This window comes from Globicephala melas, chromosome 20 (assembly GCF_963455315.2).
Source record: "Globicephala melas chromosome 20, mGloMel1.2, whole genome shotgun sequence".
Classification (NCBI taxonomy): domain Eukaryota; kingdom Metazoa; phylum Chordata; class Mammalia; order Artiodactyla; family Delphinidae; genus Globicephala; species Globicephala melas.
In genome coordinates this window covers 29,959,409-29,987,151 of record NC_083333.1, presented here as the reverse complement: position 1 = coordinate 29,987,151, position 27,743 = coordinate 29,959,409, and the positions used below count along the sequence as shown (strand labels likewise).

The following is a 27,743-nucleotide window of genomic DNA, read 5'->3' as shown; positions in this document are numbered from 1 at the left end:
CGTCGACCCGGACTCACCGAGAGGGTAGGGAGCGAAGGTGCTGGGTGAAGACTGCTGCTCTTTGGTCTGCAGGTCGGGGAGGCCGGGGGCCTGGGGGTGGGGGGGGAAGCTGTCCAGGGCCGATTTGCCTGCAGAGGGGTGCAGAGACAGGGGCGGCGGGGGCGGGGGCGGCTTCACGAGCAGGGCCTGGGCCAGCTGGCGCTGGTGCTGCTGGATCTGCTGCTGCAGGTTAGTGATTGTGCGCGCAACCTGCGGGCGGGGACGCGCGGTCAGCGGGTCGGGAGGGCCGCCGGGGCCGCCCTCCTCCCCAGCCCAGGTGACGCCGAGGCTTTCAAAACGGGAGGCTGAGCGAGAGAGAAGCCAGTGACAAGTAACAGGCCAGGGGAGGTGACAGCTAGCGACCCGCCGAGCCACCCGGGGGGCGCCTACTTGCTGCTCCTGTTGTCTCATGGGTCCGGAAACGTTCCGCTGGGCCTGTAGCATCTGCTGCTGGATCTGTAAACGTTGGTACGCCTGTGGACACAGACACAAAGAGAAGCGTCCAGTAGATTATAAGAAAGCCTCAACAAAGGGTTCCACTTCTGTACATTAGTGTAAAAAAAAAAGGCACAGATTCTCGGTTCCCTTACCATCCTGTGGTTTAAGCATAGCGTGAGGCATGAAGCTTTTTCAAAAGGAGACATGTCTTTCCAAAACCTTTCTAGTGCACAGACTTTACAAAGTAACTCAGTCAGTACCCCTATTTAGTGCTGGTAATGAGGTTTGTCAGCAAATATTTTTCAGTTAATGAAGAGATCAAAATTCTTCTGCTCAATTCATACAAACTAAAAATAAAAAAGAAATGAGGAGAAAATAAAAATTTTTTTCCCCTTATAAAGATGCAAGTTGTCCAGAATGGCTCAGACCATGTGGCAGGACAGCAGTGATCGGCGGCCACAGAACAATACACGTTAAAGGGCTTGTAGCTACCAGGAGCCACGTGTGGCCTTGGTCCACAGGGAGCCTGAGGTCCAGACGTGGCCACTTCTGCCACACAGACCCCGTCCACGAAGCCAGCGAGAATGATCGTCAGATTCTTCCCACCATGAGGCAGAAGGCCGGATCATTTGTTTCGAAAGTTGGCTGAATACTGTAAATTTTTTCTTTACAACATGGATTTTTTTGGGACGTTTTGGGCAAGAGGATTTATTGAAATAGAATCCAAGTAGAAGTAGAGATTATACTACTAGAAATGCCTCATTAATCTGTAAATTAGAGAGGAATAAAATACTTCACTTAAGTGAATCCTTACAGGCTCTAAAACTTAACCTTAGGATGTACTGAAATATCATTTTACCAAGTTTTCTGGAAAAAAATGTTAAAACAGTGTACATTGTTTTTAAAACAGAGCAGAGTAAACATAATCCAACATTTTCTTGGTATCTTTTACACTACAGAGGTCAATAAAAATTATGTATAAATAAAGGATTCCAGAACATCAGTACGACTGATAACGAGTTCTGTCTCCCGTCAGAATCCAGCCGTCCTCTGTGTTATCAAGGAGTGGAAAGCTGTTTTCCTCTGCAGTGAGAGCCCTAAATAGCACGCTTCTCAGCTGCTCCCCGCTGAGGCCGGCGGTCCCTTCCTGGCGCTGGCGGTAGCACACCGCGCAGGGGCCTTACAGCATGACTGTGAGGCAGCTTGGCTCCCTTCTCCGAGTGAGGTCCAGTCCCGGTCTGGATCCCGTGCCCAGGGCCCTGGGTACTTCACTGCACTGCGGCTTGTCCTAGGTCACCCCCACCCCACCTGGCCACTACCTGGAACCAGACGCCCAGACGGTCAGACGTGTGTCTAACAAACGCTGAAGGGTCAGGACTGAGAGCCCAGGGCTCCCCCGTAAGGAAAGGCTGACAGCATGGTTTTGTCTATTGGAGGCTTTTCTCCCTTCATGACTCCTGGTCATTTTCTAGGAGATGAAGCTGTTGGGCAAGACTTCTAAATAAATCAGGTGTCAACGTATTAAAGAAGGAAATAATATACCGGGCCCTTCAGGGAATATAAATTCAGGATGCACCTAGGGATACAATGCCATGGCATTTCATGGTAAAAGCAGTAAGACTGTTGAAAATTAAAAATTCAACATATGTTAAACTGTAACGCTTGCAAGAATTATTAGGCTACATCAGCCTTCCTCAAGAGGGATTCTGAGAAAATCAAGTCCTAATCTCTAAGGCATCTCATCTCCTGTATGTAACGAACTAACTTCTGTCTTTTGTTTCTAGAATGCTATCTGTGTAGACCAACCTTGGAAGAATTTAGAGAAGAATCATGAAATGATTTGTTGGGTTCTGTGGTTCAGATGAGAAAGGCTGGCTGAGAGCTAACAGACACCCTAACTGTCAGATCTGGAAGACTGTGATCACGAAAGGGCCACAGAATCCACAAAGCTTAGTGGACACACCCTTAAGTGAAGAACTTCCTAATTCCTTTAATAGTTTACAAACTTCATGAACGTCTCAATGACATTCCCTGACGTGAAGAAAAGCGTTACGGCGACTGCTTTTCTTCAGTCGGCATGCATGTTGCTGGCACATCCCCGAGCTCACGGGGAGAAGGCTCTTCCTCTGTCCTAGAACCCGAGCAGATCTACCCACTCACCAGCTGCAGCTGATAGAGCTGGTTCAACATCGTCATATGCTGAGGATTAATTGGCGAGGTTAATAGTGCAGGGTTGAGACCAATGTTTTTTGCTGCAAACTGCAAAAGCTGTGCTTGAACCTGTTAACAAAAAATGCACCATTAGACATGGATTCTCTATTCAAACATTTACTTGTCTGGGCAGTTTTCTGAGATTCAAAACTGAGTAAATGACAGTTATATTTGTCTCAGTGAACTTCAAAAGCCATTAAAAAATTTACAGACATTTTAACACTAGTAGTTTACATGCTTTTGTGGATAATAGGAAAGGAAGAAAGGAAGGAAGGGAGGGAGGGAGGTAAAGGCAGATGGCAAGAAAGAGATTTCTTCCTCCAAATATTTTAGTTACGAATTAACTTTCTAGGGCTCTGGGTTACTCCCATCGGTAACTGGTTTCACGTCCTGTCGAAATGAAGCTAAGTGGGCATCGTTTAAGGTGGGAGACAGCGAAGGCGTGGTCTCTGGGAGGAAGTTCGAGCCTCCTCAAAGGAGGCCAGTGTCTGCGTCTCACACAGGCGCCCTGGACTAGTCCCCGCAGGAGCTCAGCAGATGGCACCGCGGCCATCTGACCGGGGGGCCTTGTTCCAGGGCAGGCAGGGACCCCTTCTCAAGTTGACACGTTCGGGAAGTGGTCTCCCCCTGCTCGTGGGACCAGCCATTCCTCTCGGGGGGCCCGGCTGCCCAGCCTCCCATGTGGCACGTGCCCTGGTGTGGCCGGCCAGCCCTGACCGCAATGGTCAGCCTGCCTCCCTGCCCAACTGGCATTCACTGCTCTGAACCCTTCAGGGGCTTGGCACTGGCCAGCTCAGTGTTTTCCACGGCGTGCGCTGTACGCTTATCACAGCATTTACACAAGATGGTTTTAGGTAGAGCACAGAAGAGTATCTTTTACAGTCGTCTAACGTGTATTAGAAAAATGTTGCTTTTTCTCTTTACGACAGATATGTTCAGTTTTAAGAATAAATTTATCTAAATTAAGAAGGCAAGTCAACTTAAAGAAAACACATTATGTAACAGTCGTGGGAGGCACACAGATGAGTGACGTTCGGGACACGCTGGCCTGCTGTGTGTGGAAGGCTGCTCTGTCTCCAGGACCTGTCTCTGCTCCTGTGCCTTAGCTGGGGTGGCCATGTCACTAGGCTTGGGCAGTGGGACATGAGTGGAAGTGGTATGTCTCTCGCTTTCCCTCTGTCATTGGGCAACGGCCGAGGCAGAGCTGCTACTTTCTGCTCTGTTGCTTGGGGGCAAATTACTTGTCTGTCTCGTCCGAGCATCTGTATTTCAGGGTGTCTTTGCTGTAGCAGCTTACAGTGTACCCTGTTTAATGCATTTTACTGTAGCAGCTTACAGTGTATCCTGTTTAATGCATTTCACTATTATTTCACCCAGATTTCAGCCATCTCCACTCAGTGCACAGATCTCTGGTCGAACAACTGTGGAGGAATAATTACTTCCAGCGAATTCTATGATTTACCATTTTAATCTATTACTGAATATTCTTTTAAGCGGTAAGGACTGTAACACTGTAATTAAAAACTCAGTCCAAAGTCAAAAATTACGGAAATGTTCTAAAAGTAAACAATATTAATATGAGAAAAAGCTGACATTATGCTTTAGAGCTATGCAAAACAATATCCTTTTCCTTGATTCTATTTGCTCTTTTGTTTTAAAACGATCTAATACTAAAGAATAAACTTAACTCAAAAGTCTGTGATATGGACACTATTATATATTGTCACATTTAGTTTGTCACTAAAGCATTACTCAGTCCTTCACTGCTTCTAAGAATTTTCTTTTATGTCCCAAGCAATTTCACTTGCCACTTTCCTCTCTCACCAATCTAGAAGAATTCAATGGGTTCATCCGAGTACTCTTCTCAAGACCAGGACGGAAGTCCCATCCCTGGCATGTGTCACCCGGCAACAGCACTCTGCCGGGAGGAGGCCCAGCCCTGGCCTGTGGGGCGGGGGCCCTGGGGGAGCAGCTCCGGAAATGCCTCCCAGGGCAGGAGGGTGGGATGGACAGGTTAACACTGCGGGCTGACTGGCTCTCAGTGTAGCGCGGACGCGGGTCTGACCTGAGGGGATAGAAACTGAGGCACTTGAGCACGGAGACTGGGCTGGGAGGAGCTCAGGGGCTGCACGGGCGGCTGTGGCGGCTGCTGCATGGTCCTCGCTGGGGCTGCTCCGCTGCTGCCAAACATGCCCAGGTTGCCACTCGGTGTCTGCAGGGAGGCGGAGGGCGCGTTACACAGTCGCCCGGGAGCCAGCGGGGGGCAAGGCTGCACCTGCTTCCTGCCGCTCTCAACGTGTACCAAAGGGGATGTTTAAGAAGTGCTGTCTAAACTGGGTACAGATGACAGGAGATCTGCCCGCAGAGCCTGCCTATGTCTTTAAATCACAGAAGCCGCCCACGGAGCCAGTTTTAGGTGCCCCCCAACAAGGCCGTCGTCTTCCAGGAAGCTATAATTACACAGAGCCAGGCACAGGAGCAGCAGGCACGGCTGTGTGGGCACCGTCTGTGCTGGGGTAAAGGGCATCATGTGTGGGGACCACTAACCTGGGAGAACAGGACATTTTCCAAAAGGAAATATAATTATGATTTCAACGAACCTGAAATTGAATACGTGAACAAGTCCAGGCAGTTAACTTTGTGTTAAATATAATAACTATATATTTGAGTGCTTCTTTCTACTCTCCTGACTGGGCATCTGATCCCCGGGGCCCGCCGGCCAGGCTGCTGACTTCCCGACCGCAGAAGAGCTGAAACTGGCACCGCAGCCCGGTGGGCAACAAGAGATGGCCAGGATCACGTGGATGGGGCGCCACTGAGAACTGCCGCCGGCCACCCCAAATCTCACAGCATCGCTGGAAGAGAAGGCTCAGAGCTGTGTGATGTGAGCCTCCCCCAGGAGAAAATCAAGAAGAGCAGTTCTGTGGACGGGAAGAGCGTGACGCGCTTCCGTATCATTTCATTCCAGGGGAGAGAAGTGACACGAAGCGGCCGTCGATCAAAACCCCAGGTCCCTCCGTTCAGGGACGTCTGAGGGTGACTTTCACCTCCCCCAAGAGTGTCAAAGGCAGGGAACAGTGCCAACATCACTCTCTGAAAACCACTGAGAACCTGCAAGAGATGTCACCTCTGTTCTGGGAAAAAGGGGAGAGTATGGTGTTTTCCTGCAGATCAATGCATTTAAGGTTTCGACTGTCAGGAGAGACAGGACGGCACTGCCTGGACCTGTGAACGCATCGGGCAGGTGAAGACGGCTCTGCGGTCCATGTCATTTAAAGTACTAGCAGTACTTTAGTACCAAGGGTGTTTTAGTTACATGTAAGAATAAATATAATTTTGAAGCATTTCCTATAACATGGTTAAATTTCAAGAACCGGATTCAATTCAGTTGAATTGAATCCAAGCAGTACATCACTTGGAAGGAAATCCTTATAATATTTCAGCTTCCTTTACATATTCAGTTATATTTTCAAATGCAGGCATTAATTAAAAATAAGAAGGTTTGCGTGTCAAACACATTTTCTGAAAGGCAAGTGAGAGAGACCATGGTGGCCATCTACCAACAGCCTTACCTGTCTAGAAGAATTCAAGTTTTGCATGCCCAGCCCTGAGGCAATCCCGCCCAGGGCCTGATTAGGGAGTGCACTGTTGGAAAGGGGGAGCTTCAGGCTTGGTGAAGGCAAAAATGGTGAAGTCGTGGGCTCTTCCACGAGGCCGCCATCCTGATTGGGGAAAGAAAGCGTGAGCTGTGTGCGGTGCCCGTCCGCACACAAAGCACAAGTTTCCCGGGACACAGAAAGGGATGCGGATGAACAAAGAATTAAAAGATCAAAAATGTGTGGACAGGAAAATGGAGAAATGGTCAAAAGGAAGAGGGGAAAAAGAAAAAAGAGAAACAGGATTAAGATGCTGTTTTCATTTTAACAATTATTTTACAAACACATATCAGCTTATAATATTCTCATCACTACTGACCCTGCCTACGGGTAGGAATCAGAAGAGAGACAAACACTGTAAAAAGTCTTACTTGGAAAACACTTTACAACCATTTTCAAATAAACAGGCTCCTTTTGAGAAGTTATTAGCAAGGTTCTAGGTATACATTAGGTTGAAATCTGCTGACATTCAAATGTTTTTGACCTACAAACAGCGATTTCATATGGTTTAACCTAATAATAAGGTAAATTATAAAACAGACAAAAATCTTGTTATTATTATTTTTTTACATTTATTGGGTGCCAGGTCCTTTGTCAATTTATCTCATCTAACTTCACAACAAACCTGCAGTATTTATTGATAGACTGATTGATTGCCATGCCATGTGACGTACAGGATCTTAGTTCCCTGACCAGGGAGCAAACTTGTGCCCCCTGCAGTGGAAGTGCAGAGTTTTAACCACTGGACCACTAGGGAAGTCCCCAAACCTGCAATATTATTTCACATTTTAAAGATACGGAAATAAGTCAGGGTCCCACAGTTAGCAAATAAAAATACAGGGTGTGGAGTTAAACTGGAATTTCAGATAAACTACTAATAATATCTGAGAATAAACATGCTCCAAAAATGATTCATTGTTGTCTGAAATTCCGATTTCTCTGGGCACAGTGGTGCCGGGCAAGGCGAGGACTCCACTGTGTGGAGTGCTGGCAGAGGACACTGCTAATCTGAGAACAGACGAACTCTCAGCTCTTCTCCTATGAGCTTGCTTTTAGTCTGTTTGTTTGCTTTAAACTTGTCCTTTCTTGCTTCCATTTTTTTTTCAAGGATGAACATTCTGATTGAGTTTAACGGGATGCTGTGTCCCCCCTCTGAGGTCACACCAATCTGGAGAGGGAGCATGACGATACTAAGGGGAATGAACTGGCGACTACACTTGTTGAAACATCTAAGGGGATTTTCCCACAGACCCCTGCGTGTTCTCTGAAGTAGAACATCTAAGCAAGGGCCATGAGACATGGGTGCCCATGCCTAACCACTTCTAGACCCTTTTTCCTGAGATTAGACATGTAATACATCATTTCCAGTGGGAAGAACTGTGCATATAAAGTAAGACCGTAAAACAGAAATTTGGTGGACCCTCGTCTATTGGACAAATTGAAGCAGCCAAGCTCACCCGCTAACATGAAAATCAGTTTTCAATTTCAGTATTTTTATTCCTAGTCCCATCATATGAAATATAACACAACCTCTTTTGAGTTAAACATTCATATATATTAAAAAAATGGGTAAAAGTCACTTAAATATTATAGCCCAATAACTTTTTAATCCAACACAGTGAAAACGAAAAACACCTCTTGTTAAAAACAAACAAAAAGCCACCTAAACTCATACCTTGTCCAGGAAGGTGGGGCGGTCCGCGGAAGACTCTTTGGAGATCGGTGGGCGGCAGCCAAGGGGCTTGGTGACCATCCCATTGTAGTCGGTCACTCCCAGTCCACGCTTGTCCACGTCCACCTTCTTTTCCAGCAGAGCGCCTGGGGCAAAGCAGACAGAAGCAGCGCTTGAAACGAGACGCCTCGGGGGTCAGCTGCGAGTGCTGAGCACGGACGGGCACCAGCCTACCCCTCAGGGAAGGAGTTAAGACGCTCACCCCCAGAAAACAGGGGCCTCGGGTTGGCTCTGGACCCTGCTCCTCGTCCCTCGCAGCCACGCCGGCCACCTCTGCCACTGTGCGGATAGGCCCTTCCTCTCCCCCGGGACTTGTCGCCTCTTTTTCCAAAGAGGGCCCTTCCCTGGCTGCCCCGCCTCGTGGCCATCGATTTCCACCTGCTGAGTCCCTACTGGCTGTAAGGACCTGTCCGAATGTCGGGGATACAATACAACGCAAACCAGACAGGGTCTGTCCTTGTGCTCTTCCGATTCAGAGACTGGTGTTTGTTCCACTCCCTCTGACTCTGCGCCGCCTCACGGCTCTGAGGAGGCGGGACTAACTCCCTCCAGCTCACACCGATTCCCTGTGTCCCGGCAGCTTATACCACCCATTTGGCATTTGCATGTGATTATAAAGTTGATCCTCATTATTTGTGAATTCCGAGCTTGTGAATCCACCTACTTGCCTACATATACTTGTAGCCCCCAAATCAATAGTATGGCGCTTTTTGGTCATTTGTGGACACGTGGGGCGGTGAAGAATTTGAGTCCCTGACACACACATTCCCAGATCAGGCTCTCACAAAGCGACAGGTGTCCTTTTGTGGTGTACTTAGGGCTATCTCTGTGCTTTTTGTTGGTCATCGCAGTGGTCCCCATGGTCCCCAAGCCAATGTGCTGTCTAGTGTCCTAAGCGCAAGAAGGCTGCATGGTGCCTGCTTTGTTTAGCAGCTGCTGCAGCAGCGCTGCCCAGGCGGCTGAGTTCAGCTGATGAGCAGGGCAGTGCAGCCGGAACAGGGACAGAATGTCACCATCGTGTATAAGGCTGTGTGGGGGGAGCTAAAGTAATGTCTACAGTGTGAGATGAAGCTTCAGAAAAGATGGAAAGTGGCTAAATTTGTGGATTCACAAGATGATAACTTATTTAAAAAAAGCATAGCTCACGGCATTGGTGTGAGTCAAAAAGGGAACAAAATCTATGGTCACATTATCCAGGGTCAGGAGGATGTTCAACCCTTCGTAGCTAATGCTTTATTATAAAGAAATATGGCACATAATTATTTGTGAGAAATACATATTAAATACGGTGTCTTTAAACAGAAACACACATAAAACGAGGTTACGTGTTGACTGGTTGACAAAAATGCTGTGGCCAGAGGCTCAGATGACCTCAACCCTGCATGTTCCCGAGGAGCAAGGGTTTAGTACTTCCTGATTCAGTGTCTGCAGGGACTTTATAGGACATAAGTACCACGAATGATGAGAATCAGCTGTATTTTACATGTAAACATTTAACATAATTGATATTATTTTTAAAGCAATTCCAGAACTAGGGTTGCTTGTTCCTTGACAGTAACTCTCGTCTCTCAGCCAGCAGGCGATGCTCCCGTGGGGCCCTGAGCAAGCCCTGCCGGGCGCGGCACAAGAACAGCTCACTCAGCACCCAATGAGGTGGGCACGTGGTCCCAGTGCCTTTCTCCAAGAGGGTCACTATGTCCCCACTCAAAATAGATGGAGATAGAAAAAATTCATCTATTTGTTGCAAAAATAATAATAATAAAAAAACCCAAAACAGAAAAAGCAAACGTAGTTCAATGTGGTGTTTGGCCATTTGTTCCCAGGGCCCACCAGTCCTGAGGGACCGGCCCCGTGGCAGGTGCACATCCTGTGGGTGGTCTTGTCTCCCCAGTGTGTATTCAACCATTAACCCATGACTCTGAACACCAAAACTCACAAATTGGTACCTTTAAAAAAAAGTGTGCTTTAGGTATGTCATCTTACTTACTCATGGCCTGGTCAAGATTCATATTATTACTCTTCAAGGCCTCTTCAGCTGGCTCTCTCTGTGGAGGGAAACAGGGTTTTCACTAGGACTGCGTGTTAACAAAAGGAAAAGCTTGTAAAGAGCTCTATCACTATTAACTCAGGGAAGTGATTGATATTAACCTAATATTGTTAGATTTTGGAACTAGAAATACTTTTCTTCCATGTGGTTAGAGAGAAATGTCTTCAAAATAAAAAATACTTGTAATAAGAAAATGTACTGAATTGATTTTTAGAGGGAAGAACTTGTATTTAACACTTTAAACCCCAAATGTCCAGTGCCAGGAGAGTCTTATTTCTGACTCTGTGGTTTAGCAGGGTGAAACCTCTCCCAGGGCAGCTGCAGGAAGTCACAGTAAGAGTCAGATTCTAGGCTCTGCTGTAAACTGCTTTTCACCAAAAAATGTAAAGACAACATAACACAAAACACGTAGGTTCATTTTGATAATTATCTCTCTGATTGAAACAGACTAGTCTCGGTGGAGGCCAAAACCGAGCTGGGCATGGTGTTGAAGCACTGCAGGCCAGTGTGGGCCTATCACCTCACCCGTGGGGAAGCTGGGCCCCCGGCCACGCCCGCACAGGGTCAGGGGCCTGCACCCCACGTGAAGTATGTGGTCCCCTGCTCCAGTCTGGGGCCACTCTAGACCCATCCTTTAGGGACATCTGCAGCAATCAAAAGGTAAACACTCATTTGAATAAAGATTTGGAAAGAAGACATTTGAAGGGGCTATGTGGCAGACACAGGAGGCACTGCTCATGGTCTGAACTCCTGCCACTGGCTCTTAGGGACTGAAGAGACCGGGAGGCATTTTCAGGAGAAGACCCTAAGATTTCCAACTCTCCCTACACACGATATGAAACTCAGGAAGCAAATAGGTCTGGTTAGGATTCTTTATCTGGACACGAGGGTTTAGCACTTTATACCAAGTTTTCTCTTGAGATCTTGGTCAACGTACTGCATAAACGAATGAAAACTCACTTTTAATTATAAATGAAAAGAAAATATAAAACTGTATAAACCAATGAAAATTAAAAATCACACATCATTTTTTATTCTAAGAAAAGGTTCTCACACCTTTCTTGATAGAAATGATGTGGATCTTTGCTGTAGTTCAAAGCAATGATCCCTAAGCAGACGCGCCCAGGTGAAAGGGGAATTTACGAGTTAGGATTTGCCAACAATCTCATCCCCCAAGTCTTCCTTCCGTGTTACACATGACAAAGGTGGGCAGGACACAACAGGGCCATGCAGGGCAGGACACATGGCGGGAGGAGTAAAGTAAGACGCCAGTCACCGGGAAGCCCATGTCTGTGAGTTGTTTGATCAGCCGGGTCATGATCCAGGCCTCGTCCTGCTTGCCAGATGTTTTCATGCCCTAGAACCAAGTGTGGGAAGGAGAAAGTCCATGAGCCACGCTTTAATGCACTTCTTCCAGAAGTGGGAGATGCCTAAAATTCACATTGATTTACATGTCACAGTGTCTCTCTGTTACCGCTGAGCAATGCTGTGCTCCACATCGCCCCGACAGTATTCGGCGGCTCGTGCTATGAAATGCTTCAGGGTGCTTCTGAGGTTGGCGTATGTGTGCAATTTATGGACTTAAAAAAGCAAGATAATTATTTCTTTTCTCCAGAGAATGAATTTAGTTCATCACAAATATGTACCGCTTCCATTATCAAATAATCATAATAAGTGCTCCCTTGAACATGACCCTATAAGAACCATATAAAATTTACTAAAAATTACATGGCTTTTGCCCTTTTATAAGCTTTATTCTAAAAGATGACAAAATACAGGGTGTTCATTCCAACAGAAAAGACAAGATGAAAGGGATCAAAAAAACCTATTAATTTTGTTAATTATTCATCGTTTATGGCCTGTAGGGTGGAGAAAAAAAATAAGTAGGGAAATGGCGGTGAGGGAGAGGATGAAGACAAAAGGAGGGAGTCCAGTAGAAAGGAAAGGGCAGCGAGACGGAGAGGGGGCAGCAGGCACCGCGGAAGGGCTGAGCGTCAAGATGTGACCCCTCAAGAATCTCCTGCTCTTCTGCGACGAGGGGGATGTAACAATGCGTCACTACCATACACAGTATTCCTCACAGTGCTTTCAAACCTGAGCCTGCCACAATCACAGGACAGCGCATGCGGGGTGACTGCAAACTAACAGGCTCACTTTCCTCAAGGAAGCGGCTTCTCTAGAGGTGATTTTAATCATTACTCTGTGGCCAGAGCCAGGTTTGCCAAGAATATACAATATTTTAACTTATCAATTTGGTGTTTCTGGTCCCATCATTAACAGGATTATTTGCCAGCCCGATTGTGAAAAGATTTAATTTGGAGTCTGCAATCATTTCTACTCTTTATGAGCAAAAAGCCGTGGTTTTAGTTTCTGGGTTCTGCTTACTGCTAACTGAATGGTTTTCAAATTGAAAAATTTTTGAACAGATAATACATTCACATGATTCAAAAGCAGAAAAAAGGGGCAAATGGAAGCATCTTCTTCCCGCCCCATGACCCGTCCGCTGAGTTCTTCTCTCCTTACTCATCCTTCCAGAGAATTTTAAATTCAACAGAGGCCGTTACGAGTACGTGTGTGCCTCACACTCACACACCCATTTCCTCTTCTCTTCCCCTTGCCCCCCAAAAGCGGGGTTGTGCTATACATATACTCTGTATCTTGCCTTTCACTTAGCAATATATTTCGTTGATCTTTTCATATCAATGTTTAGTTTCTTTAAAAAAACTTTAGTTTTTCATAATACGGATGTAGCATAATTTAACTAGTTACCCCATCAATGTGCACTTAAGTTACCATTTTTTTGCTGTCCCTTGACAAGTAGAAGGTCTGTGTCAAAGTGCTGACGCATCTGTAATTTTGACAGATGACGCCACACTGCCCTCCATTTGGGTTACACTAGTTTACACTTCCACCAGCAATGTACGAGAGTGCTGGTTTTCCTACAGCTTTGCGAAGACAGCGTATTTTGGATTTCTGCTGGGCTGAGGGATGAAAAATGGCATTTCTTCATGTTGTTTAAATTGAATTCTCTTTCTGCAAGTCAGGTTGAATATCCTTTCGCATGTTTAACAGTGACTTGTGTTCCTTTTCCACGGATCGCCTGCTTACATTCTTCGCTATTTGTCTACTGGACTACCGGTGGGTTTTTTTTTTAAAAAAAAAACAGTTTCTAGGATCTTTCTCTATTTATCAGGAAGGTCAGTCTTCTCTATGACTTACAAACATTTTTTTCCAGTTTGTTATTTGTCTTTTGACTTTGATGATGAAATTTTCTATCAGGTATAGTTTTTATGTTTACTGAAGTTATAAGCCTTTCATTCCATGGCTTTTAGATTTTGGTCATAGTTAGAAAGGCCTCTTCCTCGCCAAGATAGTTTTTAAAATTCTCTTACATTTTTCTCTTTCATATTTGAATTTGCGATCTACTTGGAAGCTGTCTTGGTGCGCATCTGTGCTGTGGACCTCACTTGATTTCTTCTGGAGGCTGTGCATCTGGGTGCAGAGAACTGAGTCCCTGGGGAGTGCTCACACTTCCTGCTCCCAGGACCCCATTACCTCTCTTAAAAACCGAGGATCCTGGGCTTCCCTGGTGGCGCAGTGGTTGAGAGTCCGCCTGCCGAGGCAGGGGACACGGGTTCGTGCCCCGGTCCGGGAAGATCCCACATGCCGCGAAGCGGCTGGGCCCGTGAGCCATGGCTGCTGAGCCTGCGCGTCCGTAGCCTGTGCTCCGCAACGGGAGAGGCCACAACAGTGAGAGGCCCGCGTACCGCAAAAACAAAAACAAAAACAAAAATAACCCGAGGATCCTAAAGAAGTTTTGTTTATATGGGTTGTATTTATTGATATTTACTGTATTAGAAATTAAAACTGATAAATTAAAAAAACTGTATTAATTTGTTTAAAGATAACCATAACAAAGCCATTATATGTTAATATAACAATGTTTTTTAATGGAAAATAATTATATTTTCTAAAACAAAAATTTTTAGTGAGAAGAGTGGCATTGTCGTACCTGACTGAACATCTCTCTACTGTCCGGCTTCACAGAAGCAGCTGGATTCACCCATCTGTCCTTGCCTTCGCTCTGCTGTGACAGCAATGGCATGTAGTCTCTGGAAAACCCCATTCTACGCTCGGCAGAGACCCGCCGAGAGGGCCTCAGGACCACCAGGGTCCTGAGAGCACTTTGAGAACCTCAGATCTCTCTGTCACTGTTACCTGGAGATACCACCTTGAAACTGAATGTTTTTAAGCACCACCACTGATTTTTAGAGTTTATTTCCTTTAGTGTCGCACGCACCTTTTGGAGTCCTTTTTTGGGGGCGTTCCCCCAGGAACTGCAGGAGGAGGTGCTTTCTTGGGAAGCGGCGTTGTTCCACATGCCCCCATCCTCGTCTTCCCACTGACTGGCACCGAGGTTCGCATCGTCCCCGCCGCTGCCCCAGCCTTCTTGCATAGATTTTGAAGCTAGAAAGAGAGGGAACACGAACGTATCAGATTCACCATTCCCAAAGCAGACAATGGTGCCCTATAACATCATTTAGGGGGAGGCAGGACAAAAGAGGTGTACATAACCTACCTTTTACTACTTCGTTTCCCTTAGACCTAAGAATTTAATTTTCCCTACTAGAAATGTAATATACATGTATATATGTACCTATTTTTTTCTTCAAACTTCAGCTATTTGTAGGCTGTGCTGTTCCAAACTCCTTTAACCAACTAGAAGTCATTTCAAAGCATGGACATTCTAACAGTAAATCCTGGAGGCTACTGAAGGTGGCAATCTCTGCGTGATATGGAACGGCTGGTAAAATGCAGAGTCCTGCAAAACGTCACTATCCTCCCTGTCACGTGGTATGTCACGTGGACCAGTGCTCCCCCAACGCGACCATACCCGAGTTGCCAGGGGATCAGGAGAAATGCGGCAGGTCTGTGGTTGGCCCAACAGTCTGCGCTTTTGACAAGCTCCCAGGAGATGCTCCCAGAATGACAGGACGGAGACAGCTGAGGCTATAGGCAGAGGGAGTTACAAGTTGAATACTGAGTTTTGATTTCAGGATATTATCTTTCTCCTTTCTTAAAATCCAAAGCAATTCTTGGTATAAAAGTTACCCCAGGGCTTCCCTGGTGGCGCAGTGGTTTAGAGTCCGCCTGCCGATGCAGGGGACACGGGTTTGTGCCCCGGTCCGGGAAAATCCCACATGCCGCGGAGCGGCCATACCGCAAAAAAAAGTTACCCCAAATTTTCACTTCCTGGGGAATCTGAAGAAGGACAAAGGTCAGGTGACAGTACTGTTACTAGAGTCCATAAGACGATGAAGACATGAGGCTTACAAGGTGGACAGGCATATAATTAGGCCTCCAAGGACAAATTATTAAAAACAAATATACTATCTCAGTGCCTGAATTTAAATACCCAGGAGCTCCCCATCCTTTAGATGTATAACAAGAAGTAATATAAATGAAATAAATAATCCAGCAGAATGGTTGGTATTCAGAGCATACTATCCAGTGTTAACAACGTAACAAAATACTAAAACAATAAAGTTTCATTTTAAGATCTGAGACATTAAATGATGTCCAAAAACAAAAAAACAAAAAACCCGAGCTTCTGCAGCCATGTGAACAATTAATTTTAGTATCAGACTTAAATCAGCAAACATGTTCATGCTCTTGTCGTAAGTATCACATTGCAAAACAGCCACACATTACAGGATGCCACTTGGTAAACATGATCTCATTTGTAAGGACGTACATTTTATATGTATACTTATTATACTTTCAGATAATGGGAGGAAAACACAGCATGGTTTTTCTCTTTAAGAAAAGAAAAAGAGAGAGAAGCATAAACCTGGAGAATCTAAAGCAGAATTTTGTTTACTTGAAAGCAAAGCAAGTGTCAGACTGCTGTTAAGTAATGCATGTTTCAAAACCTAATCTCAAAAAGAAAAATGGCCTGCCTTATCCGCCTTGCTCAGTGACATAGCAAGTTTAAATAGTTTGAATGGCAGGTAGCAGAACACTGCTGAAGAAGCGTGGAGGCCACTAACCAGCAAGCAGCTATGCTTTATTGCTCTGATCCTTGTATTTATTTTTTTGTAAAAAGGAGAACATGGACTCCTGTTAAAAGCTCCCTTGTGTTCTCGTATCAGACAGGGCAAATATTTCTTTATAGTTTTAGTTTAACGTTAGACTTAAAAACGAGGAAAGCGTCCTAAAACACTAATTCTTAAAATTCAATGAGAAGCATCCCTCTAAACAGACTACCTGGGTCCATCTCGAACCGGCCAACCCAGGGCAGGAAGCACGGCTCACCTGGTTTGCACAGGGTTGGGGCGGCAGCGGGGGCGCCGGCTCTTCCAAACGTCACCGCCGGCTCGGTGGGCTGGTCCCCCCATCCGCTGCCGCTGCTGGGCGGCTTGCCCCATGCTGCTGTGCCGTTATCAACCAGGGTAGAAGGGGAGGATGGCTCTCCCCAAGAGTTTTCAGCCTTTGAATGAACATTAGGCATTTCTCCCCAGCCTGACGAAACTGAAAAGGGCACCAGGGGAGAGAGAAAACAATAAAAATGAAACAGAGAGAGAAAGTAAAAATGGTAATTTCAAGTTCAAAATAATTTTGAGATAATCTATCTTTAGGATGGCTTTTAGTAGAAAGCGAAAAGGAGACAATATTGAATCTAATCAGATTTGTTCAGTTTTTTTTTAAGCTGCATTTTTCTCACTCCTGACCCCTACCCACTTAAAAGTCCATTATATTAAAAACTATTCAATTCACAGTATTTGCAACATGATAGAGTTTAAAAGAATAGTTTAAAAACTAAAGTTTAAGAAGTAGCTCTTTTACTTCTGGTATTATACATAACAACCTAAAAGAAATTTCATGTTACATTAATCTCTTATAAAAAAATTTACAAGTGGCAAATATACACTGAAAATTATTTTTGCTTATCTTTTGACCAACCATCAAAGACATATATCTGGGCAAAGAAATGAGAAGATGGCAGATTAGACATGTACAAATAAAGTAATAATAGAGAACCCAGACAATTCTCAGGTACCAGCAGTGGGCTGAGAAAGAGCTGAGGCATTCATCTTTAAAGACGGGAACAGAGTGGAGGAATTATGGATAAGCGTGGTTCCAACAAACACACTGATTGCAAGTATTTTTTGCAAGAATTTTTCAGAATTCTTCTTTCATTCCTCCACCCAGTCCTGTTGCCATAGCACCCTGATCTGGGACTGGGATGCAATGAAACTAGATAAGGGTCCCTAATGAATCCAGAAGGTTATGGCATCACTATCTACAGGCACAGAAGCGGTCACGAGACCAGGCAACAGTAAGGATCTCCCCACCTTCTTTATACTTTAGTAAGAAAAACATTTTATGTTATATATGCAAACTTCACTTTTTCCGAATCAATCCAAATTCTGATCTTTTTGCTTTTGCCCATAAGCTCACTTGACACTACTGATAGTCACAATGACAGGTCATATCACTTGTAGTCTTCATACAGATACAGCTTCTCGGAGACAGAACTGTGAATGTTTTAAATACTAACTGAAGAATAGAAAGCATAAAATACAAGTAGCCAACCACAAATTTTAAGTTATTTGGTTCAAATATGGATAGTACCATCTCCATTATGAAATTTATTAATTTTCTGACCAGAAACAGCATGTGATCAGCTCCCATGATGCTTTACTCTAATAAAATGCAATAATATTGATTCACAATAAAAGTACATGCAACCTATGAATCATTTCAAACTACAAGCTCTATGCTGAGCAATATATTATGTAAACTATTACCAATATCAGGGAAGTTAGCCCTAATTGCTGTTGTCGGCAATTGCTAACTGTAATATTACCTATAATTACACATAAAACAATAATGCATTTTGGGAGAAGGAGTTTTACAAATCGAAGGGACAAAATTAAATTAGGAAAATTAACACAGATGACAAAAATTATGGAAGTTTGGGGAAGATAAAATAATACAGGTGTTGCTAAAGGCCAATCAGCTATAAAAATACTGATTTACTGTTGGTAATTAAATAACAAACTCACCTAAAATCTGTCTGTCACCCTTATACTGCCATCTCTTTGAAATACAGTACTACAAATTATTTAATTAAGTCAAAACTAAGAATAAGTGTTAAAACCCTGGTAATTATAGTTAAAGAGGTTTTAATTCCTGAGAAAGCAGCAGGAATGTCTACAGAGTATTTTTATATGGAAGGCAAAGGGTCTGCAAGCGGCAGGTTCTAAAACCTTAGAAATAAATGGAAGAAAAGCAAGAAAACAACATTTCCAGTTTACGTTGCTCTCTGGCAAGAAAATAATTTACCTACAAGGCCAAACTAACATACACATCAGAATGAGTGCACCACCTGACAACCGAGAGCCTCTGGAAGAGATGCTAAAAACCCAGGCACACCAGAACGTTTTGATGCAAAGCAAATATTTTCGGTAGCTAGGAGATAATTTTAAATACATACTACTAAAATAAATACGCTCTCCACTTTTAATGTTTATTGCTCAAGTGAATTTGGTATCCCTGTTGTTAATAATTTTATAGAAGTTCTTTTAAAGTTGGGCTTAATGAGGCTGAACAAATTTCTATCTTGCATTAAAACATTGATATTAAAGTTTTAAAAGATGGTCCATGGGATACAGGAGTCATTACCCTCCCAACCTCCCCCTTTTTTTTTTGGCCACACCACATGCGGGATCTTAGTTCCCTGACCAGGGATCGAATCCATGCCCCCTGCAGTGGAAGCACAGTCTTTAACCAGAGAAGTCCCAATTATCTCCCTTCTTCAACTGAACAAACACAGTGCTGGGAATAAAATGACAACAGCAATGAGATGCTACCAGAATATGTAGTTTTCAGTCCATTTTAAATATACAGTAAGTCCCCTACATACGAACGAGTTACGTTCCGAGAGTGCGTTTGTAAGTCCAATTTGTTCGTAAGTTCAACAAAGTTAGCCTAGGTACCCAATTAACACAATCAGCTATATAGTACTCTACTGTAATAGGTTTATAATACTTTTCACACAAATAATACATAAAAAACACGGAAAAAGAAAACATTTTTAATCTTACAGTTCAGTACCTTGAAAAGTACAGTAGTACCAGTACAACAGCTGGCATACAGTACAAGGGGCTGGCATCGAGTGAACAGGCAAGAAGCGTTACTGACTGGAGGAGGGACAGGAGGTGGGAGATGGTAGAGCTGAAGGATCGTCAGCAACAGGAGACAGAGGGCAAGCTGCACTTTCACTCACTCATCCTGGGCTTGAAATAAAGATACTGTACCACTGTACTCTATACAGCACTGTACAGTACAGTACACAAAAGCACAACCACTTGTAGAGGATGCGTGCACGTGACAATGTACGCCAGACATGTTGTTACCGAACCCAGGTCCGGCTGCTTGCCACTCAAAAGCCAATAAAGAGGCCAGGTTGGTGCAAATGAAAGTTTGCTTTATTTTGGATGCTGGCAACAAGCGGGGAGGGTGGGGAGGGCGGACGCCTGTCCAAAGGCCGACTCCCCCCTCCCCCGACAATCAGGGGGCAACAGCTTTTAGAGACAGAGGGAGGGGGCTACATGTAGAAACAATACAGTCAGCCTGACAGGCATCTTGAAATTGGTCATCAGTGGTCTGACCAGAGTCATCTGGATTGCTTTAGGTACAGTTAATCTTCAGTTCCAGGGTCTGTGCGTTTCCATTTCCTTGAGGCCAGTTCTTGGAATTGTGGCAGCTTATGTCATGGCTACAGCCTGCTCATCATGTAGATAACTTCTGCCACCTGGTGTGGGTTTCACTATCTATAAGACAGCTCACAGGATACGGCTCAGAATACTATCTACAGCCACTGAGGAGGAAATAAAGGTCCTTGACTATGTTTACTGACTAAACTATTATTATTTGGTCTCCTCTGTTTTCCTTTGTTTCTGCATTTTCTCACTTCTCTGATTAAACTAATTCTTTGGCCGAAGTTTTTGCACAGACGAAAGGCAGGCTGAGGACATGGTGGGAGGGGGCAAGGACCCTAGGGTCCTGTTCCGTTTCAATGTGAACTAACTAATGTGATTGGACGTGTGAACGCACATTCACATCTTTGAAAGTTCGCAACTTGAAGGTTGGTATGTAGGGGACTTACTGTACATTCTTTATCTTTCTATCAGAACGGAGAAAACCAGGGTGCCCAAGTGCTGCAGGCCCAGAAGACTGGCGTGAAAATGAGCACAGAGCAGATAAGAGCCCAGGAAACAGAACCTAGAGAAAGAGAATCTTCACCCGACTCAAAGATTCTCATCCTAAGCACTACAGATACTTAAGCTGGGAGGTGGCATTCATTCGTTATTCTGTGAAATAAGAAATCAACGCTAGCTTGTTCCACGGATGCTACTTAGAGAGTTCTACAAGTGTGACAGGCACTCCTTTTGGGGAAGAAAGGTTCAGTTAAAAAGTGACCAATTACAATTAAGTGAAGGAAAAATAAAGAACTGAAAATTTAATTGATTAGGCATTTGAGCGCTTGCTATGTGCTTGGTATTTTTAGGTACTAACTTAAGTATTAATGAGATGGGAGTTTGTTCATAATGATGGCATGTAAGCCTAATGTAAATTTATTACAATGCTTGGATGGCTACTGGCTACTGGCAATTTTTCTTATTTACTGCAGCAACAATTAATTCTTCACATTTGAAATCAAGATAGGTACTTAGAGTGAAGCTTTATGTGGAAGAGTTTGCTCAGTCAGATGCAAAGCATCCCATAATTTTTAGAACGCCCTGTTTCTCGGGCATTTATTTGACACTTCTGTTCCAAAAACAGGGGAGTCTATCTGAGGGTTACAGATAAGGGTCCTTTTTAAAGCTGACCACGTGGTCTCAAGTTGCACAACAGCCTCTTAGGAAGAGCTGCCTTTGCCCGTCTTACTGAGTCATCACAGAGGGTAGGTATCAGAAACAGAAAAATAGGTTTTTATTTTAGTGCATTAATACCGATTTTAAATGGGCTAACTCTTTCTTATTGATATGCTGTGTAGCGGGGCAAATGGCATCTTTGTCTCATTTTTCTATTCATTTTGAACTGAAGGTACCTAAAGTGAAAACCTTCATGTGTATCCGCAGGACCTGCACTGACAGGCATCTCCTCCTACTTCTTGAGCAGGACTTCTGATTCCCTGGTCCTCCTTCACGTCCAGCCTGACTTACCAAGTCCCTCAACACACACGAAAGTATAAACAGCCTAACCAAACTGAAACCCAAGAAAAATCTCATACCCACACAAAGCATTGATTGCTCACAGCTCATTCCTCTTTCAGTAACTACTGCGTGGTGCTTAAAATAGAATTCCTCTGGCTGGAGGGGTCGGTGAGATCGATTTCTGAGGTTATGGTGTGAAAATAGTCACGCTCTAACAGCATCTTGCTGATTCACTCCATCTGCAGGTGACTCTACTTTTGAGTATCATTTTTATACCAAAGGATGATGAAAGAGCAACTGAGCTTCTAGGACAGGGCGGCTTGCAGGCAGGACAATGTCCTCCAGCTTCTGCTCTAAGGAGACTTAGAGAAACCGCACATGTGTTTTATCTACCTAGCGAGAGGATTCCCAAATCCAGTTTCTTTCAAGTTTTAGTTCATCGAATGGGTGATATGCTTCTTCCATGATTAACTCACACAATCTCTGCCTTTGGTTATGTTTGTGCCAGAAAACTAAACGATAAAGCAAATATAATATCATTAGAATAAGAATACAATGCAAAGTCAAGTCTGCTTCTGGCTGGGGCCTCCTCCAACCTCATGAGACAGCTACAGGGATTACCACCGGCACAGCTGAACGCCTGGCCAAGGGTAATGAGACCCATTTCTGAGGAGCTGAGGAGAATAGGTGGATAGGTATGTAGAATACGGATTACAAAATGTTCTGGAATAGGAGCGACATTAGCAGTATTCTTCTGGTTTTCTGATTGACATGTGGCACTATGTTTCACTTCCATCCACCGTGGGAGGACACAGCCCTAGGCAAGATATCATGACCCCACCATGTCACTGGTTTCACTCAGATCAAGCCTATAATGGCCTTCATATTTGACTCTAAATTAACTGGGTAGTTATCTCCCTAACCCCTCACCCCACCGCCTCCCAATCCCTCTCAAATTATCTGTACGTCTTGATGAAACCTGACAAAGTTCAGGGGTGAAAGAAACCGTCTCTGGAGATTCTCCCTTAATCTCATTGCTAGATTCAGAGTTTACTGTGAAGATGTTATTCATCAAATGTTTTATTAATTAATATTCAATGTTCTCCTGTGTCTGCACATAGATTTTTAAGTGTCCCAGAGTGTTTATTTCTAAGTGCACGAGATAATCGGGCTGTACTTCAGGAGCTGCTTTCACTTCCTTAGAAACGTAAGTAAGGGCTACGCTTGCAGGTCTGGCTCAGACTTACCCCAGGCCTCCGGGCAGAGCTGAGGCGGCGGCTCTGCTCCAAGCCAGCTGACAGCACTTCACACCCTCCACCGCCAGTGAGACCCCGAGTCTGAGAAGGACTGGGAAGGGCAGCTTACCATCTCTGATCAAAAGGCAGGCATGGGGTATTTCTCTAGATTATTACTGTACTGTGTTCCAGCTCCAGAATGGGTTTGAACCTCCAGACCAATGACACTAGCAATCTCTCAGGTTGGTATCCCCCAGTCCCCAAGCTCCTGGGTAATTCTAACGAAAGTCCTCTGGTGTTGAGAACCAGTGGTTTATCTCATAAGGAAGTGAAGACTTGGGACTTCCCTGGCAGTCCAATGGTTAACACTCTGAGCTTCCACTGCAGGGGGCACACGTTCGATCCCTGGTCGGGGAACTAAGATCCCACATGCCGTGCAGCGAGGCCAAAAAAAACCCACAAAAAACAAAAAAGACTTTGTAGTAAGTAAACACAAACTAACATAATGGTCCTCAATCTTTCCTAAGAGGACGTATTTCTTCTTTCCTCTCCTTTCTTTTGAAGGTGCTTAATGTTTTTTTTTTTCTTGAATCAAAAGCTCTCAGAGAATCCTACTTAACTTTCTTCTCTTTGGGTGACATTCAATACGATATTGTAAGGTGAAGGGCACTAAAATCAGTTTAATGTTATTTGCTACAAAAACACTAGTCGAGTATGTGTGCAAATGTAATGAGAATAAACATTTTTTTCTTTGCCTCTAAAGGAACACACAGCCCCCCACGTACCTGGACCGAGCAGTGGCGATCGGTTCAGCTGGGCGCTGGCCTGGTGCGTCGGGGGCGCCTCGGCCACGTTTGCGTTGGTGCTCGCGGTGGTGGTGCTGGTGCTGGTGGTGGTGCTGACCGAGGCGCTGCTCTGGATGCCCGGGTTGTTTCTGTCCCACATGTTTACAGTTTTATTGTTGTAGTTGCTCGGGTCGCCCCAAGCTGAGGTACCGTCATCAATTTCCATTTTGCGTCGAATAGATGGCGGGGAAGGTTCCTCCCAGCCCGTGGCCTCACTGCTGTCCTTCTGTTTGACAGGGACCGGCCCCCCAATCCACCCTGTTCCTGTCTGTTTAACGGAAGTGGCTCCTCCCCAGTTACTCGCGCTGCTGTCTTGGGGTTTGCTCGCCCAGTTCTGTTGCGGGCCAGGCTTTAAAGACTCTCCCCAGCTTGTCCCTGGATTCACCTTTGCATTTGTGCCATTGCCCCAGCCACTGGTCCCAGACCTTGGAGCCTCGTTCCAGCCAGACCCTGATCGATTACTGTCAGCATCCCATCCAGAGCCGTTTTTTTTCCCATCCCCCAAGTGTCCAAGGACAGAAGACGAGTCTGCCCAGTCTCCCCCTCCTGCGCTCCAGGCGGGATTTGCTTTGTGTCCGTCTCCCCAGTTCTGAGCTCTGGGTTTTTGAGGCTCACCCCAGGTGGGCGACTTGTCCTCCTGATTTACGGTCCCACTCCAAGCGTGGCCACTCTTGGCCGCAGCAGCATTACTAACAGCAGTAGAGCTTATCGTGTCCCCCCAAACCCCGGGGCCATTTGGCGCTTTGCTGCTGCTGTCTCCCCAACCTGTGTTTGCTGGCGCAGCAGCAGGTGGTGAGCTGACCCACCCCGTTACTGAAGAGGTATTTGTACTGTTCATGATGGACCCATCGTTCTTCCCCCCTGAGTTTGAAAGCTGAGTAGCTGCGCAACCCCAGGCCTCTGTCCCATTGTCATTCTTCCTCTCAGACCTTGGGGATTCTTCAAATTCCCAGGCAGTGTTTTGCTTTACTGGAGTCTGTCCCCAACCAGTATTAGACAGAACTCTTGGGTCAAGATCGTTCCTTGGCAATTGGATGTGCCCTTGGTCTAGAATCCCTTTGTCTCGCCTTCGGCCTTCTGTTCCTTCCCTCCCAGCGCTTCCTTCGTTGTGGCTGCCAGAACCGTCGCTGCTTCCTTCACTTGCTGTCGTTCCAGAAGATGCAGCTTTGGCCCAAGAGTTCGTGTGTTCGCTGCCAGGCTGCGTGGCAGGATTCTGGCTGCCGACACTAGGACTCTCCCACCCTGTTGATCCTTTCCCATTGATGTCACTACTGGAATGCTGGTTTGGGGGCTTTCCCCAGTCCCCGTTCACCCCGTTAGAGGGGCTTCGGCTGGGGTGGCCCCAAGCTCCCGAATGGAGGTTACCGACGCCATGGTTGCCACTGCCCCGCCCCCAGGCGAGGATGCCAGGACCGGCAGGAGGTCCCGAATCCCATGCGTTCCCTCCGTTTCCCTCCTTGTGCACAGCACTGCTGGAGCCATTCTGCTTAGCACTTGATGCTGAGTTCACAGTGTCGCCATTCCCCTGATTGAACCCAGAATTGCTATTTCCTGTGGCAGGGTTACCTGGGGACAGTCCCCACACAGAACTGCTGATTCCTTCGCTGCCACCCCCACTGACTTGAGAAACTGATGATCCGTTAGCACCAGGAAGGCCTTGCAGGTGGGGCGGGATGATGGCCCCCATACCAACAGCCATGCCCCAGTTTGGCAGTCCGTTTGTCTGCACTGCATTGATAGGGTTTGGTGAAGAGTTCAGGGGGTTAGTGTTATTTGGTCCATCAGTGTTAAGGTTCTGAGGTTGTACGCTGAAAGACACATTCTGAGAAGTGGACGTTTGTGGTTCTGTGCTCTCTTGCGGCAGCAAGTTTCCCCAAGCACCTAAAGTGCCCGCTGGGTTCCCATTCTGGTTGCCCATGTTTTGACCTATGGCACTGACTGGACTGCAAATACTGGAAGGGTTGCCTGTCGCCACAGTTCCTTCATGTCCAAGTACAGGCCAGGCAGCTGGGTTGGCATTGGGATTAAGGTTAAGATTAATGCCAGCATTGGAGTTGGAAGCACCCCAGCAATTCTGACTTCTCCCATCTCCGATCATGTTGTCCATCTTTCCATCCCCACCACTGAGGGAGCAGTGAGCCAGGCCGGAGCTGGAGCCCGTGGCTACGCCCCACACTCTGGCTGCATTTCCATTACCGTTTGCTCCCCCCGCCCCAAGGGCACTCTGATTAGAAGGGCTTTGGACGAGTGCGCCGTTGGTGCCATTATTGCCGTTCGTCTTCTTGGTATGTCCAGTGAAGCTGCCCTGGGCACTCCCTGTAGCCATGCTACTGTTCTCTGAGCCACAGCTGGAGGTACAGTCAGTGTCTGTCGTACATTCTGAGGCAGATTCAGCCTCTGTTCCCGTGATGGAAGGCCACGCCTCCTTATCGGTCCTGTCTATTATCACTTTATCCCAGCTGCCGTTGGCTTCGCTCCTGTAAGTGGGCTGCTGTCCCCAGTGGGAACTTTCATAATGCTCTGCCAGCCCGCTGTGGCCGATTTCTGCAAAAGATGAAACAAGTTCAAAGTTAGATTCTCCTCCCACTTATCGGTGAATCAACTGTTAAAACTAGTCTTTGGGGGAAGCTCTTTATTTCGAGTTTTCAATTCTGAATGACAAATACTAAAAAATGACTTCAAGAAAAAAGTTATTTGTCTTCTAAGTAGCTCCCATTCAAAAAAGAGTTAATGCTTCTAAAATTACTTTAATTCTTACCACTACACCATAGTATTGAGAAGATTCACAATGCACATTAGCACAGGAGCATCTGTGAAAGCGTTTGTAGTAAAGAAAGTGGCTTAACTGGAAGCAGTTTGGAATCTATGCGACTATGCAACACCTGTGAACACTCAGCTTCTGGGAAACGCTGGCTACAACACTGAAGCTCGCCTGGATGCTGGGTGCAATTTGCAGTTCTTTTCAAGACTTCTAATGAGTCACAGTATTAGATAGAAGTTACACAGCTCATTTGGTAGAAAAGAATTGTAAATCTCCCGCAGAATCATATAACAGAACCAATATTCGGGGGGTGGGGGATGGAGGGAGAGAGAGAGAAGTGGTTTCAGAAAATGATCTCTCATGTTATCAAGGGTACAAGAGTTAGAACGATTTGATTACATTTATACTACTTTATCTGTCATTACCAGTGATTATGGTTTATCCTGGTTTCCTGTGCATTAATAAAAAATATTCTCAGCGCTATAGCTGGTATCTTCTCGGATCTCTATGGAGTCCTTCTTCAGTTGCTTTCTACTTCCTTAATTTAGTCTTTTCTTTGGAGATCCCCAGAATAACTTTATACGATATCTTCTATAGTATTTATATCTTTTCACGCTTATGATCCTTTTAAAGAAGCTAGTATTTGGTATCTGTTATTTACCTCCTTTAATTTCCTAATTTTTGGGGTATTTCTAACATTGCAATCAAACTTATATTCCAACGAATTTTCCAATAGACTTTATTCGAAGTATGCATCACTCAAGACCTCACACAGTTTAGAAATCGTTGACAGTTTCTTTAAATAGTATGATATACAGATAATTGCAATTAAATATTTCTTCTCTTTTAGAACACTTTCATTATTATGTTCTCTGCAAATTAATTTCAACAAGAAATATCTTACTCATGGACAGTAAAACTGGGTTCCCCCCCGCAATCTCTTTTATAGTTTGATGGAGCTAAAAGAGGAAGTATTCAAAGAATTATCACCATCACTAGAAAGAACATACCAAAACTAACTTCAACCTTAAAAAAAAAACCCCAAACAAATGACTTTTGTTGCCTGATTTAAAAGGAATGTAATGAATTTATCAGCTCCACGCTCTAACCAACTGAGCTAACTGGCCGCGACTAAAAGGAATGTAATGAATTTAGAATGATGGTCTAGGTGATTCTAAAGTAGGCAGGTAGGGACTTCCCTGGCAGTCCAGTGATTAAGGTTCCATGTTCCCAGTGCCAGGGGCACGGGTTCAATCCCTGGTAGGGGAACTAAGATCCCATGTGCTGCATGGCGTGGTCAAAAAAAAAAAAAATCAACTGTGTCGCTTGTAAGAGGTTTTTATTCTTCTTTTAAAAAAATGTTTGGCAGCATTGGGTCTTCGTTGCTGCGCACAGGCTTTCTCTAGTTGCGGCGAGTGTGGGCTTCTCACTGCGGTGGCTTCTCTTGCTGCAGAGCACGGGCTCTAGGCGCGTGGGCTTCAGTAGTTGTGGCGCACGGGCTTAGTTGCTCCGAGGCATGTGGGATCTTCCCAGACCAGGGCTCGAACCTATGTC

The 27,743-nt window shown here is 45.3% G+C and overlaps 1 protein-coding gene across 5 annotated transcripts in view; it reads right to left on the bottom strand.

Moving 5' to 3' along the window:
- TNRC6C (trinucleotide repeat containing adaptor 6C) overlaps window positions 1-27,743 on the bottom strand; it is a 139,314-nt gene that overhangs the window by 20,092 nt on the left and 91,479 nt on the right. For 2 of the 5 annotated variants that reach the window (XM_030837813.2, XM_030837817.2), the window contains exons 1-11: window positions 23,369-25,969; window positions 16,439-16,654; window positions 14,424-14,590; window positions 11,400-11,480; window positions 10,064-10,121; window positions 8,020-8,162; window positions 6,261-6,434; window positions 4,754-4,900; window positions 2,638-2,757; window positions 430-513; window positions 18-249 (exon numbers count right to left, since the gene is read on the bottom strand). In XM_030837813.2, coding sequence (XP_030693673.2) covers window positions 18-249; window positions 430-513; window positions 2,638-2,757; window positions 4,754-4,900; window positions 6,261-6,434; window positions 8,020-8,162; window positions 10,064-10,121; window positions 11,400-11,480; window positions 14,424-14,590; window positions 16,439-16,654; window positions 23,369-25,754 — 3,808 coding nt within the window. In that variant the 5' untranslated portion in view covers window positions 25,755-25,969. Of the gene's footprint in view, window positions 1-17; window positions 250-429; window positions 514-2,637; window positions 2,758-4,753; window positions 4,901-6,260; window positions 6,435-8,019; window positions 8,163-10,063; window positions 10,122-11,399; window positions 11,481-14,423; window positions 14,591-16,438; window positions 16,655-23,368; window positions 25,970-27,743 lie in introns of those variants that run through there. The other 3 variants (XM_030837814.2, XM_030837818.2, XM_030837821.3) reach the window with 2 other exon arrangements.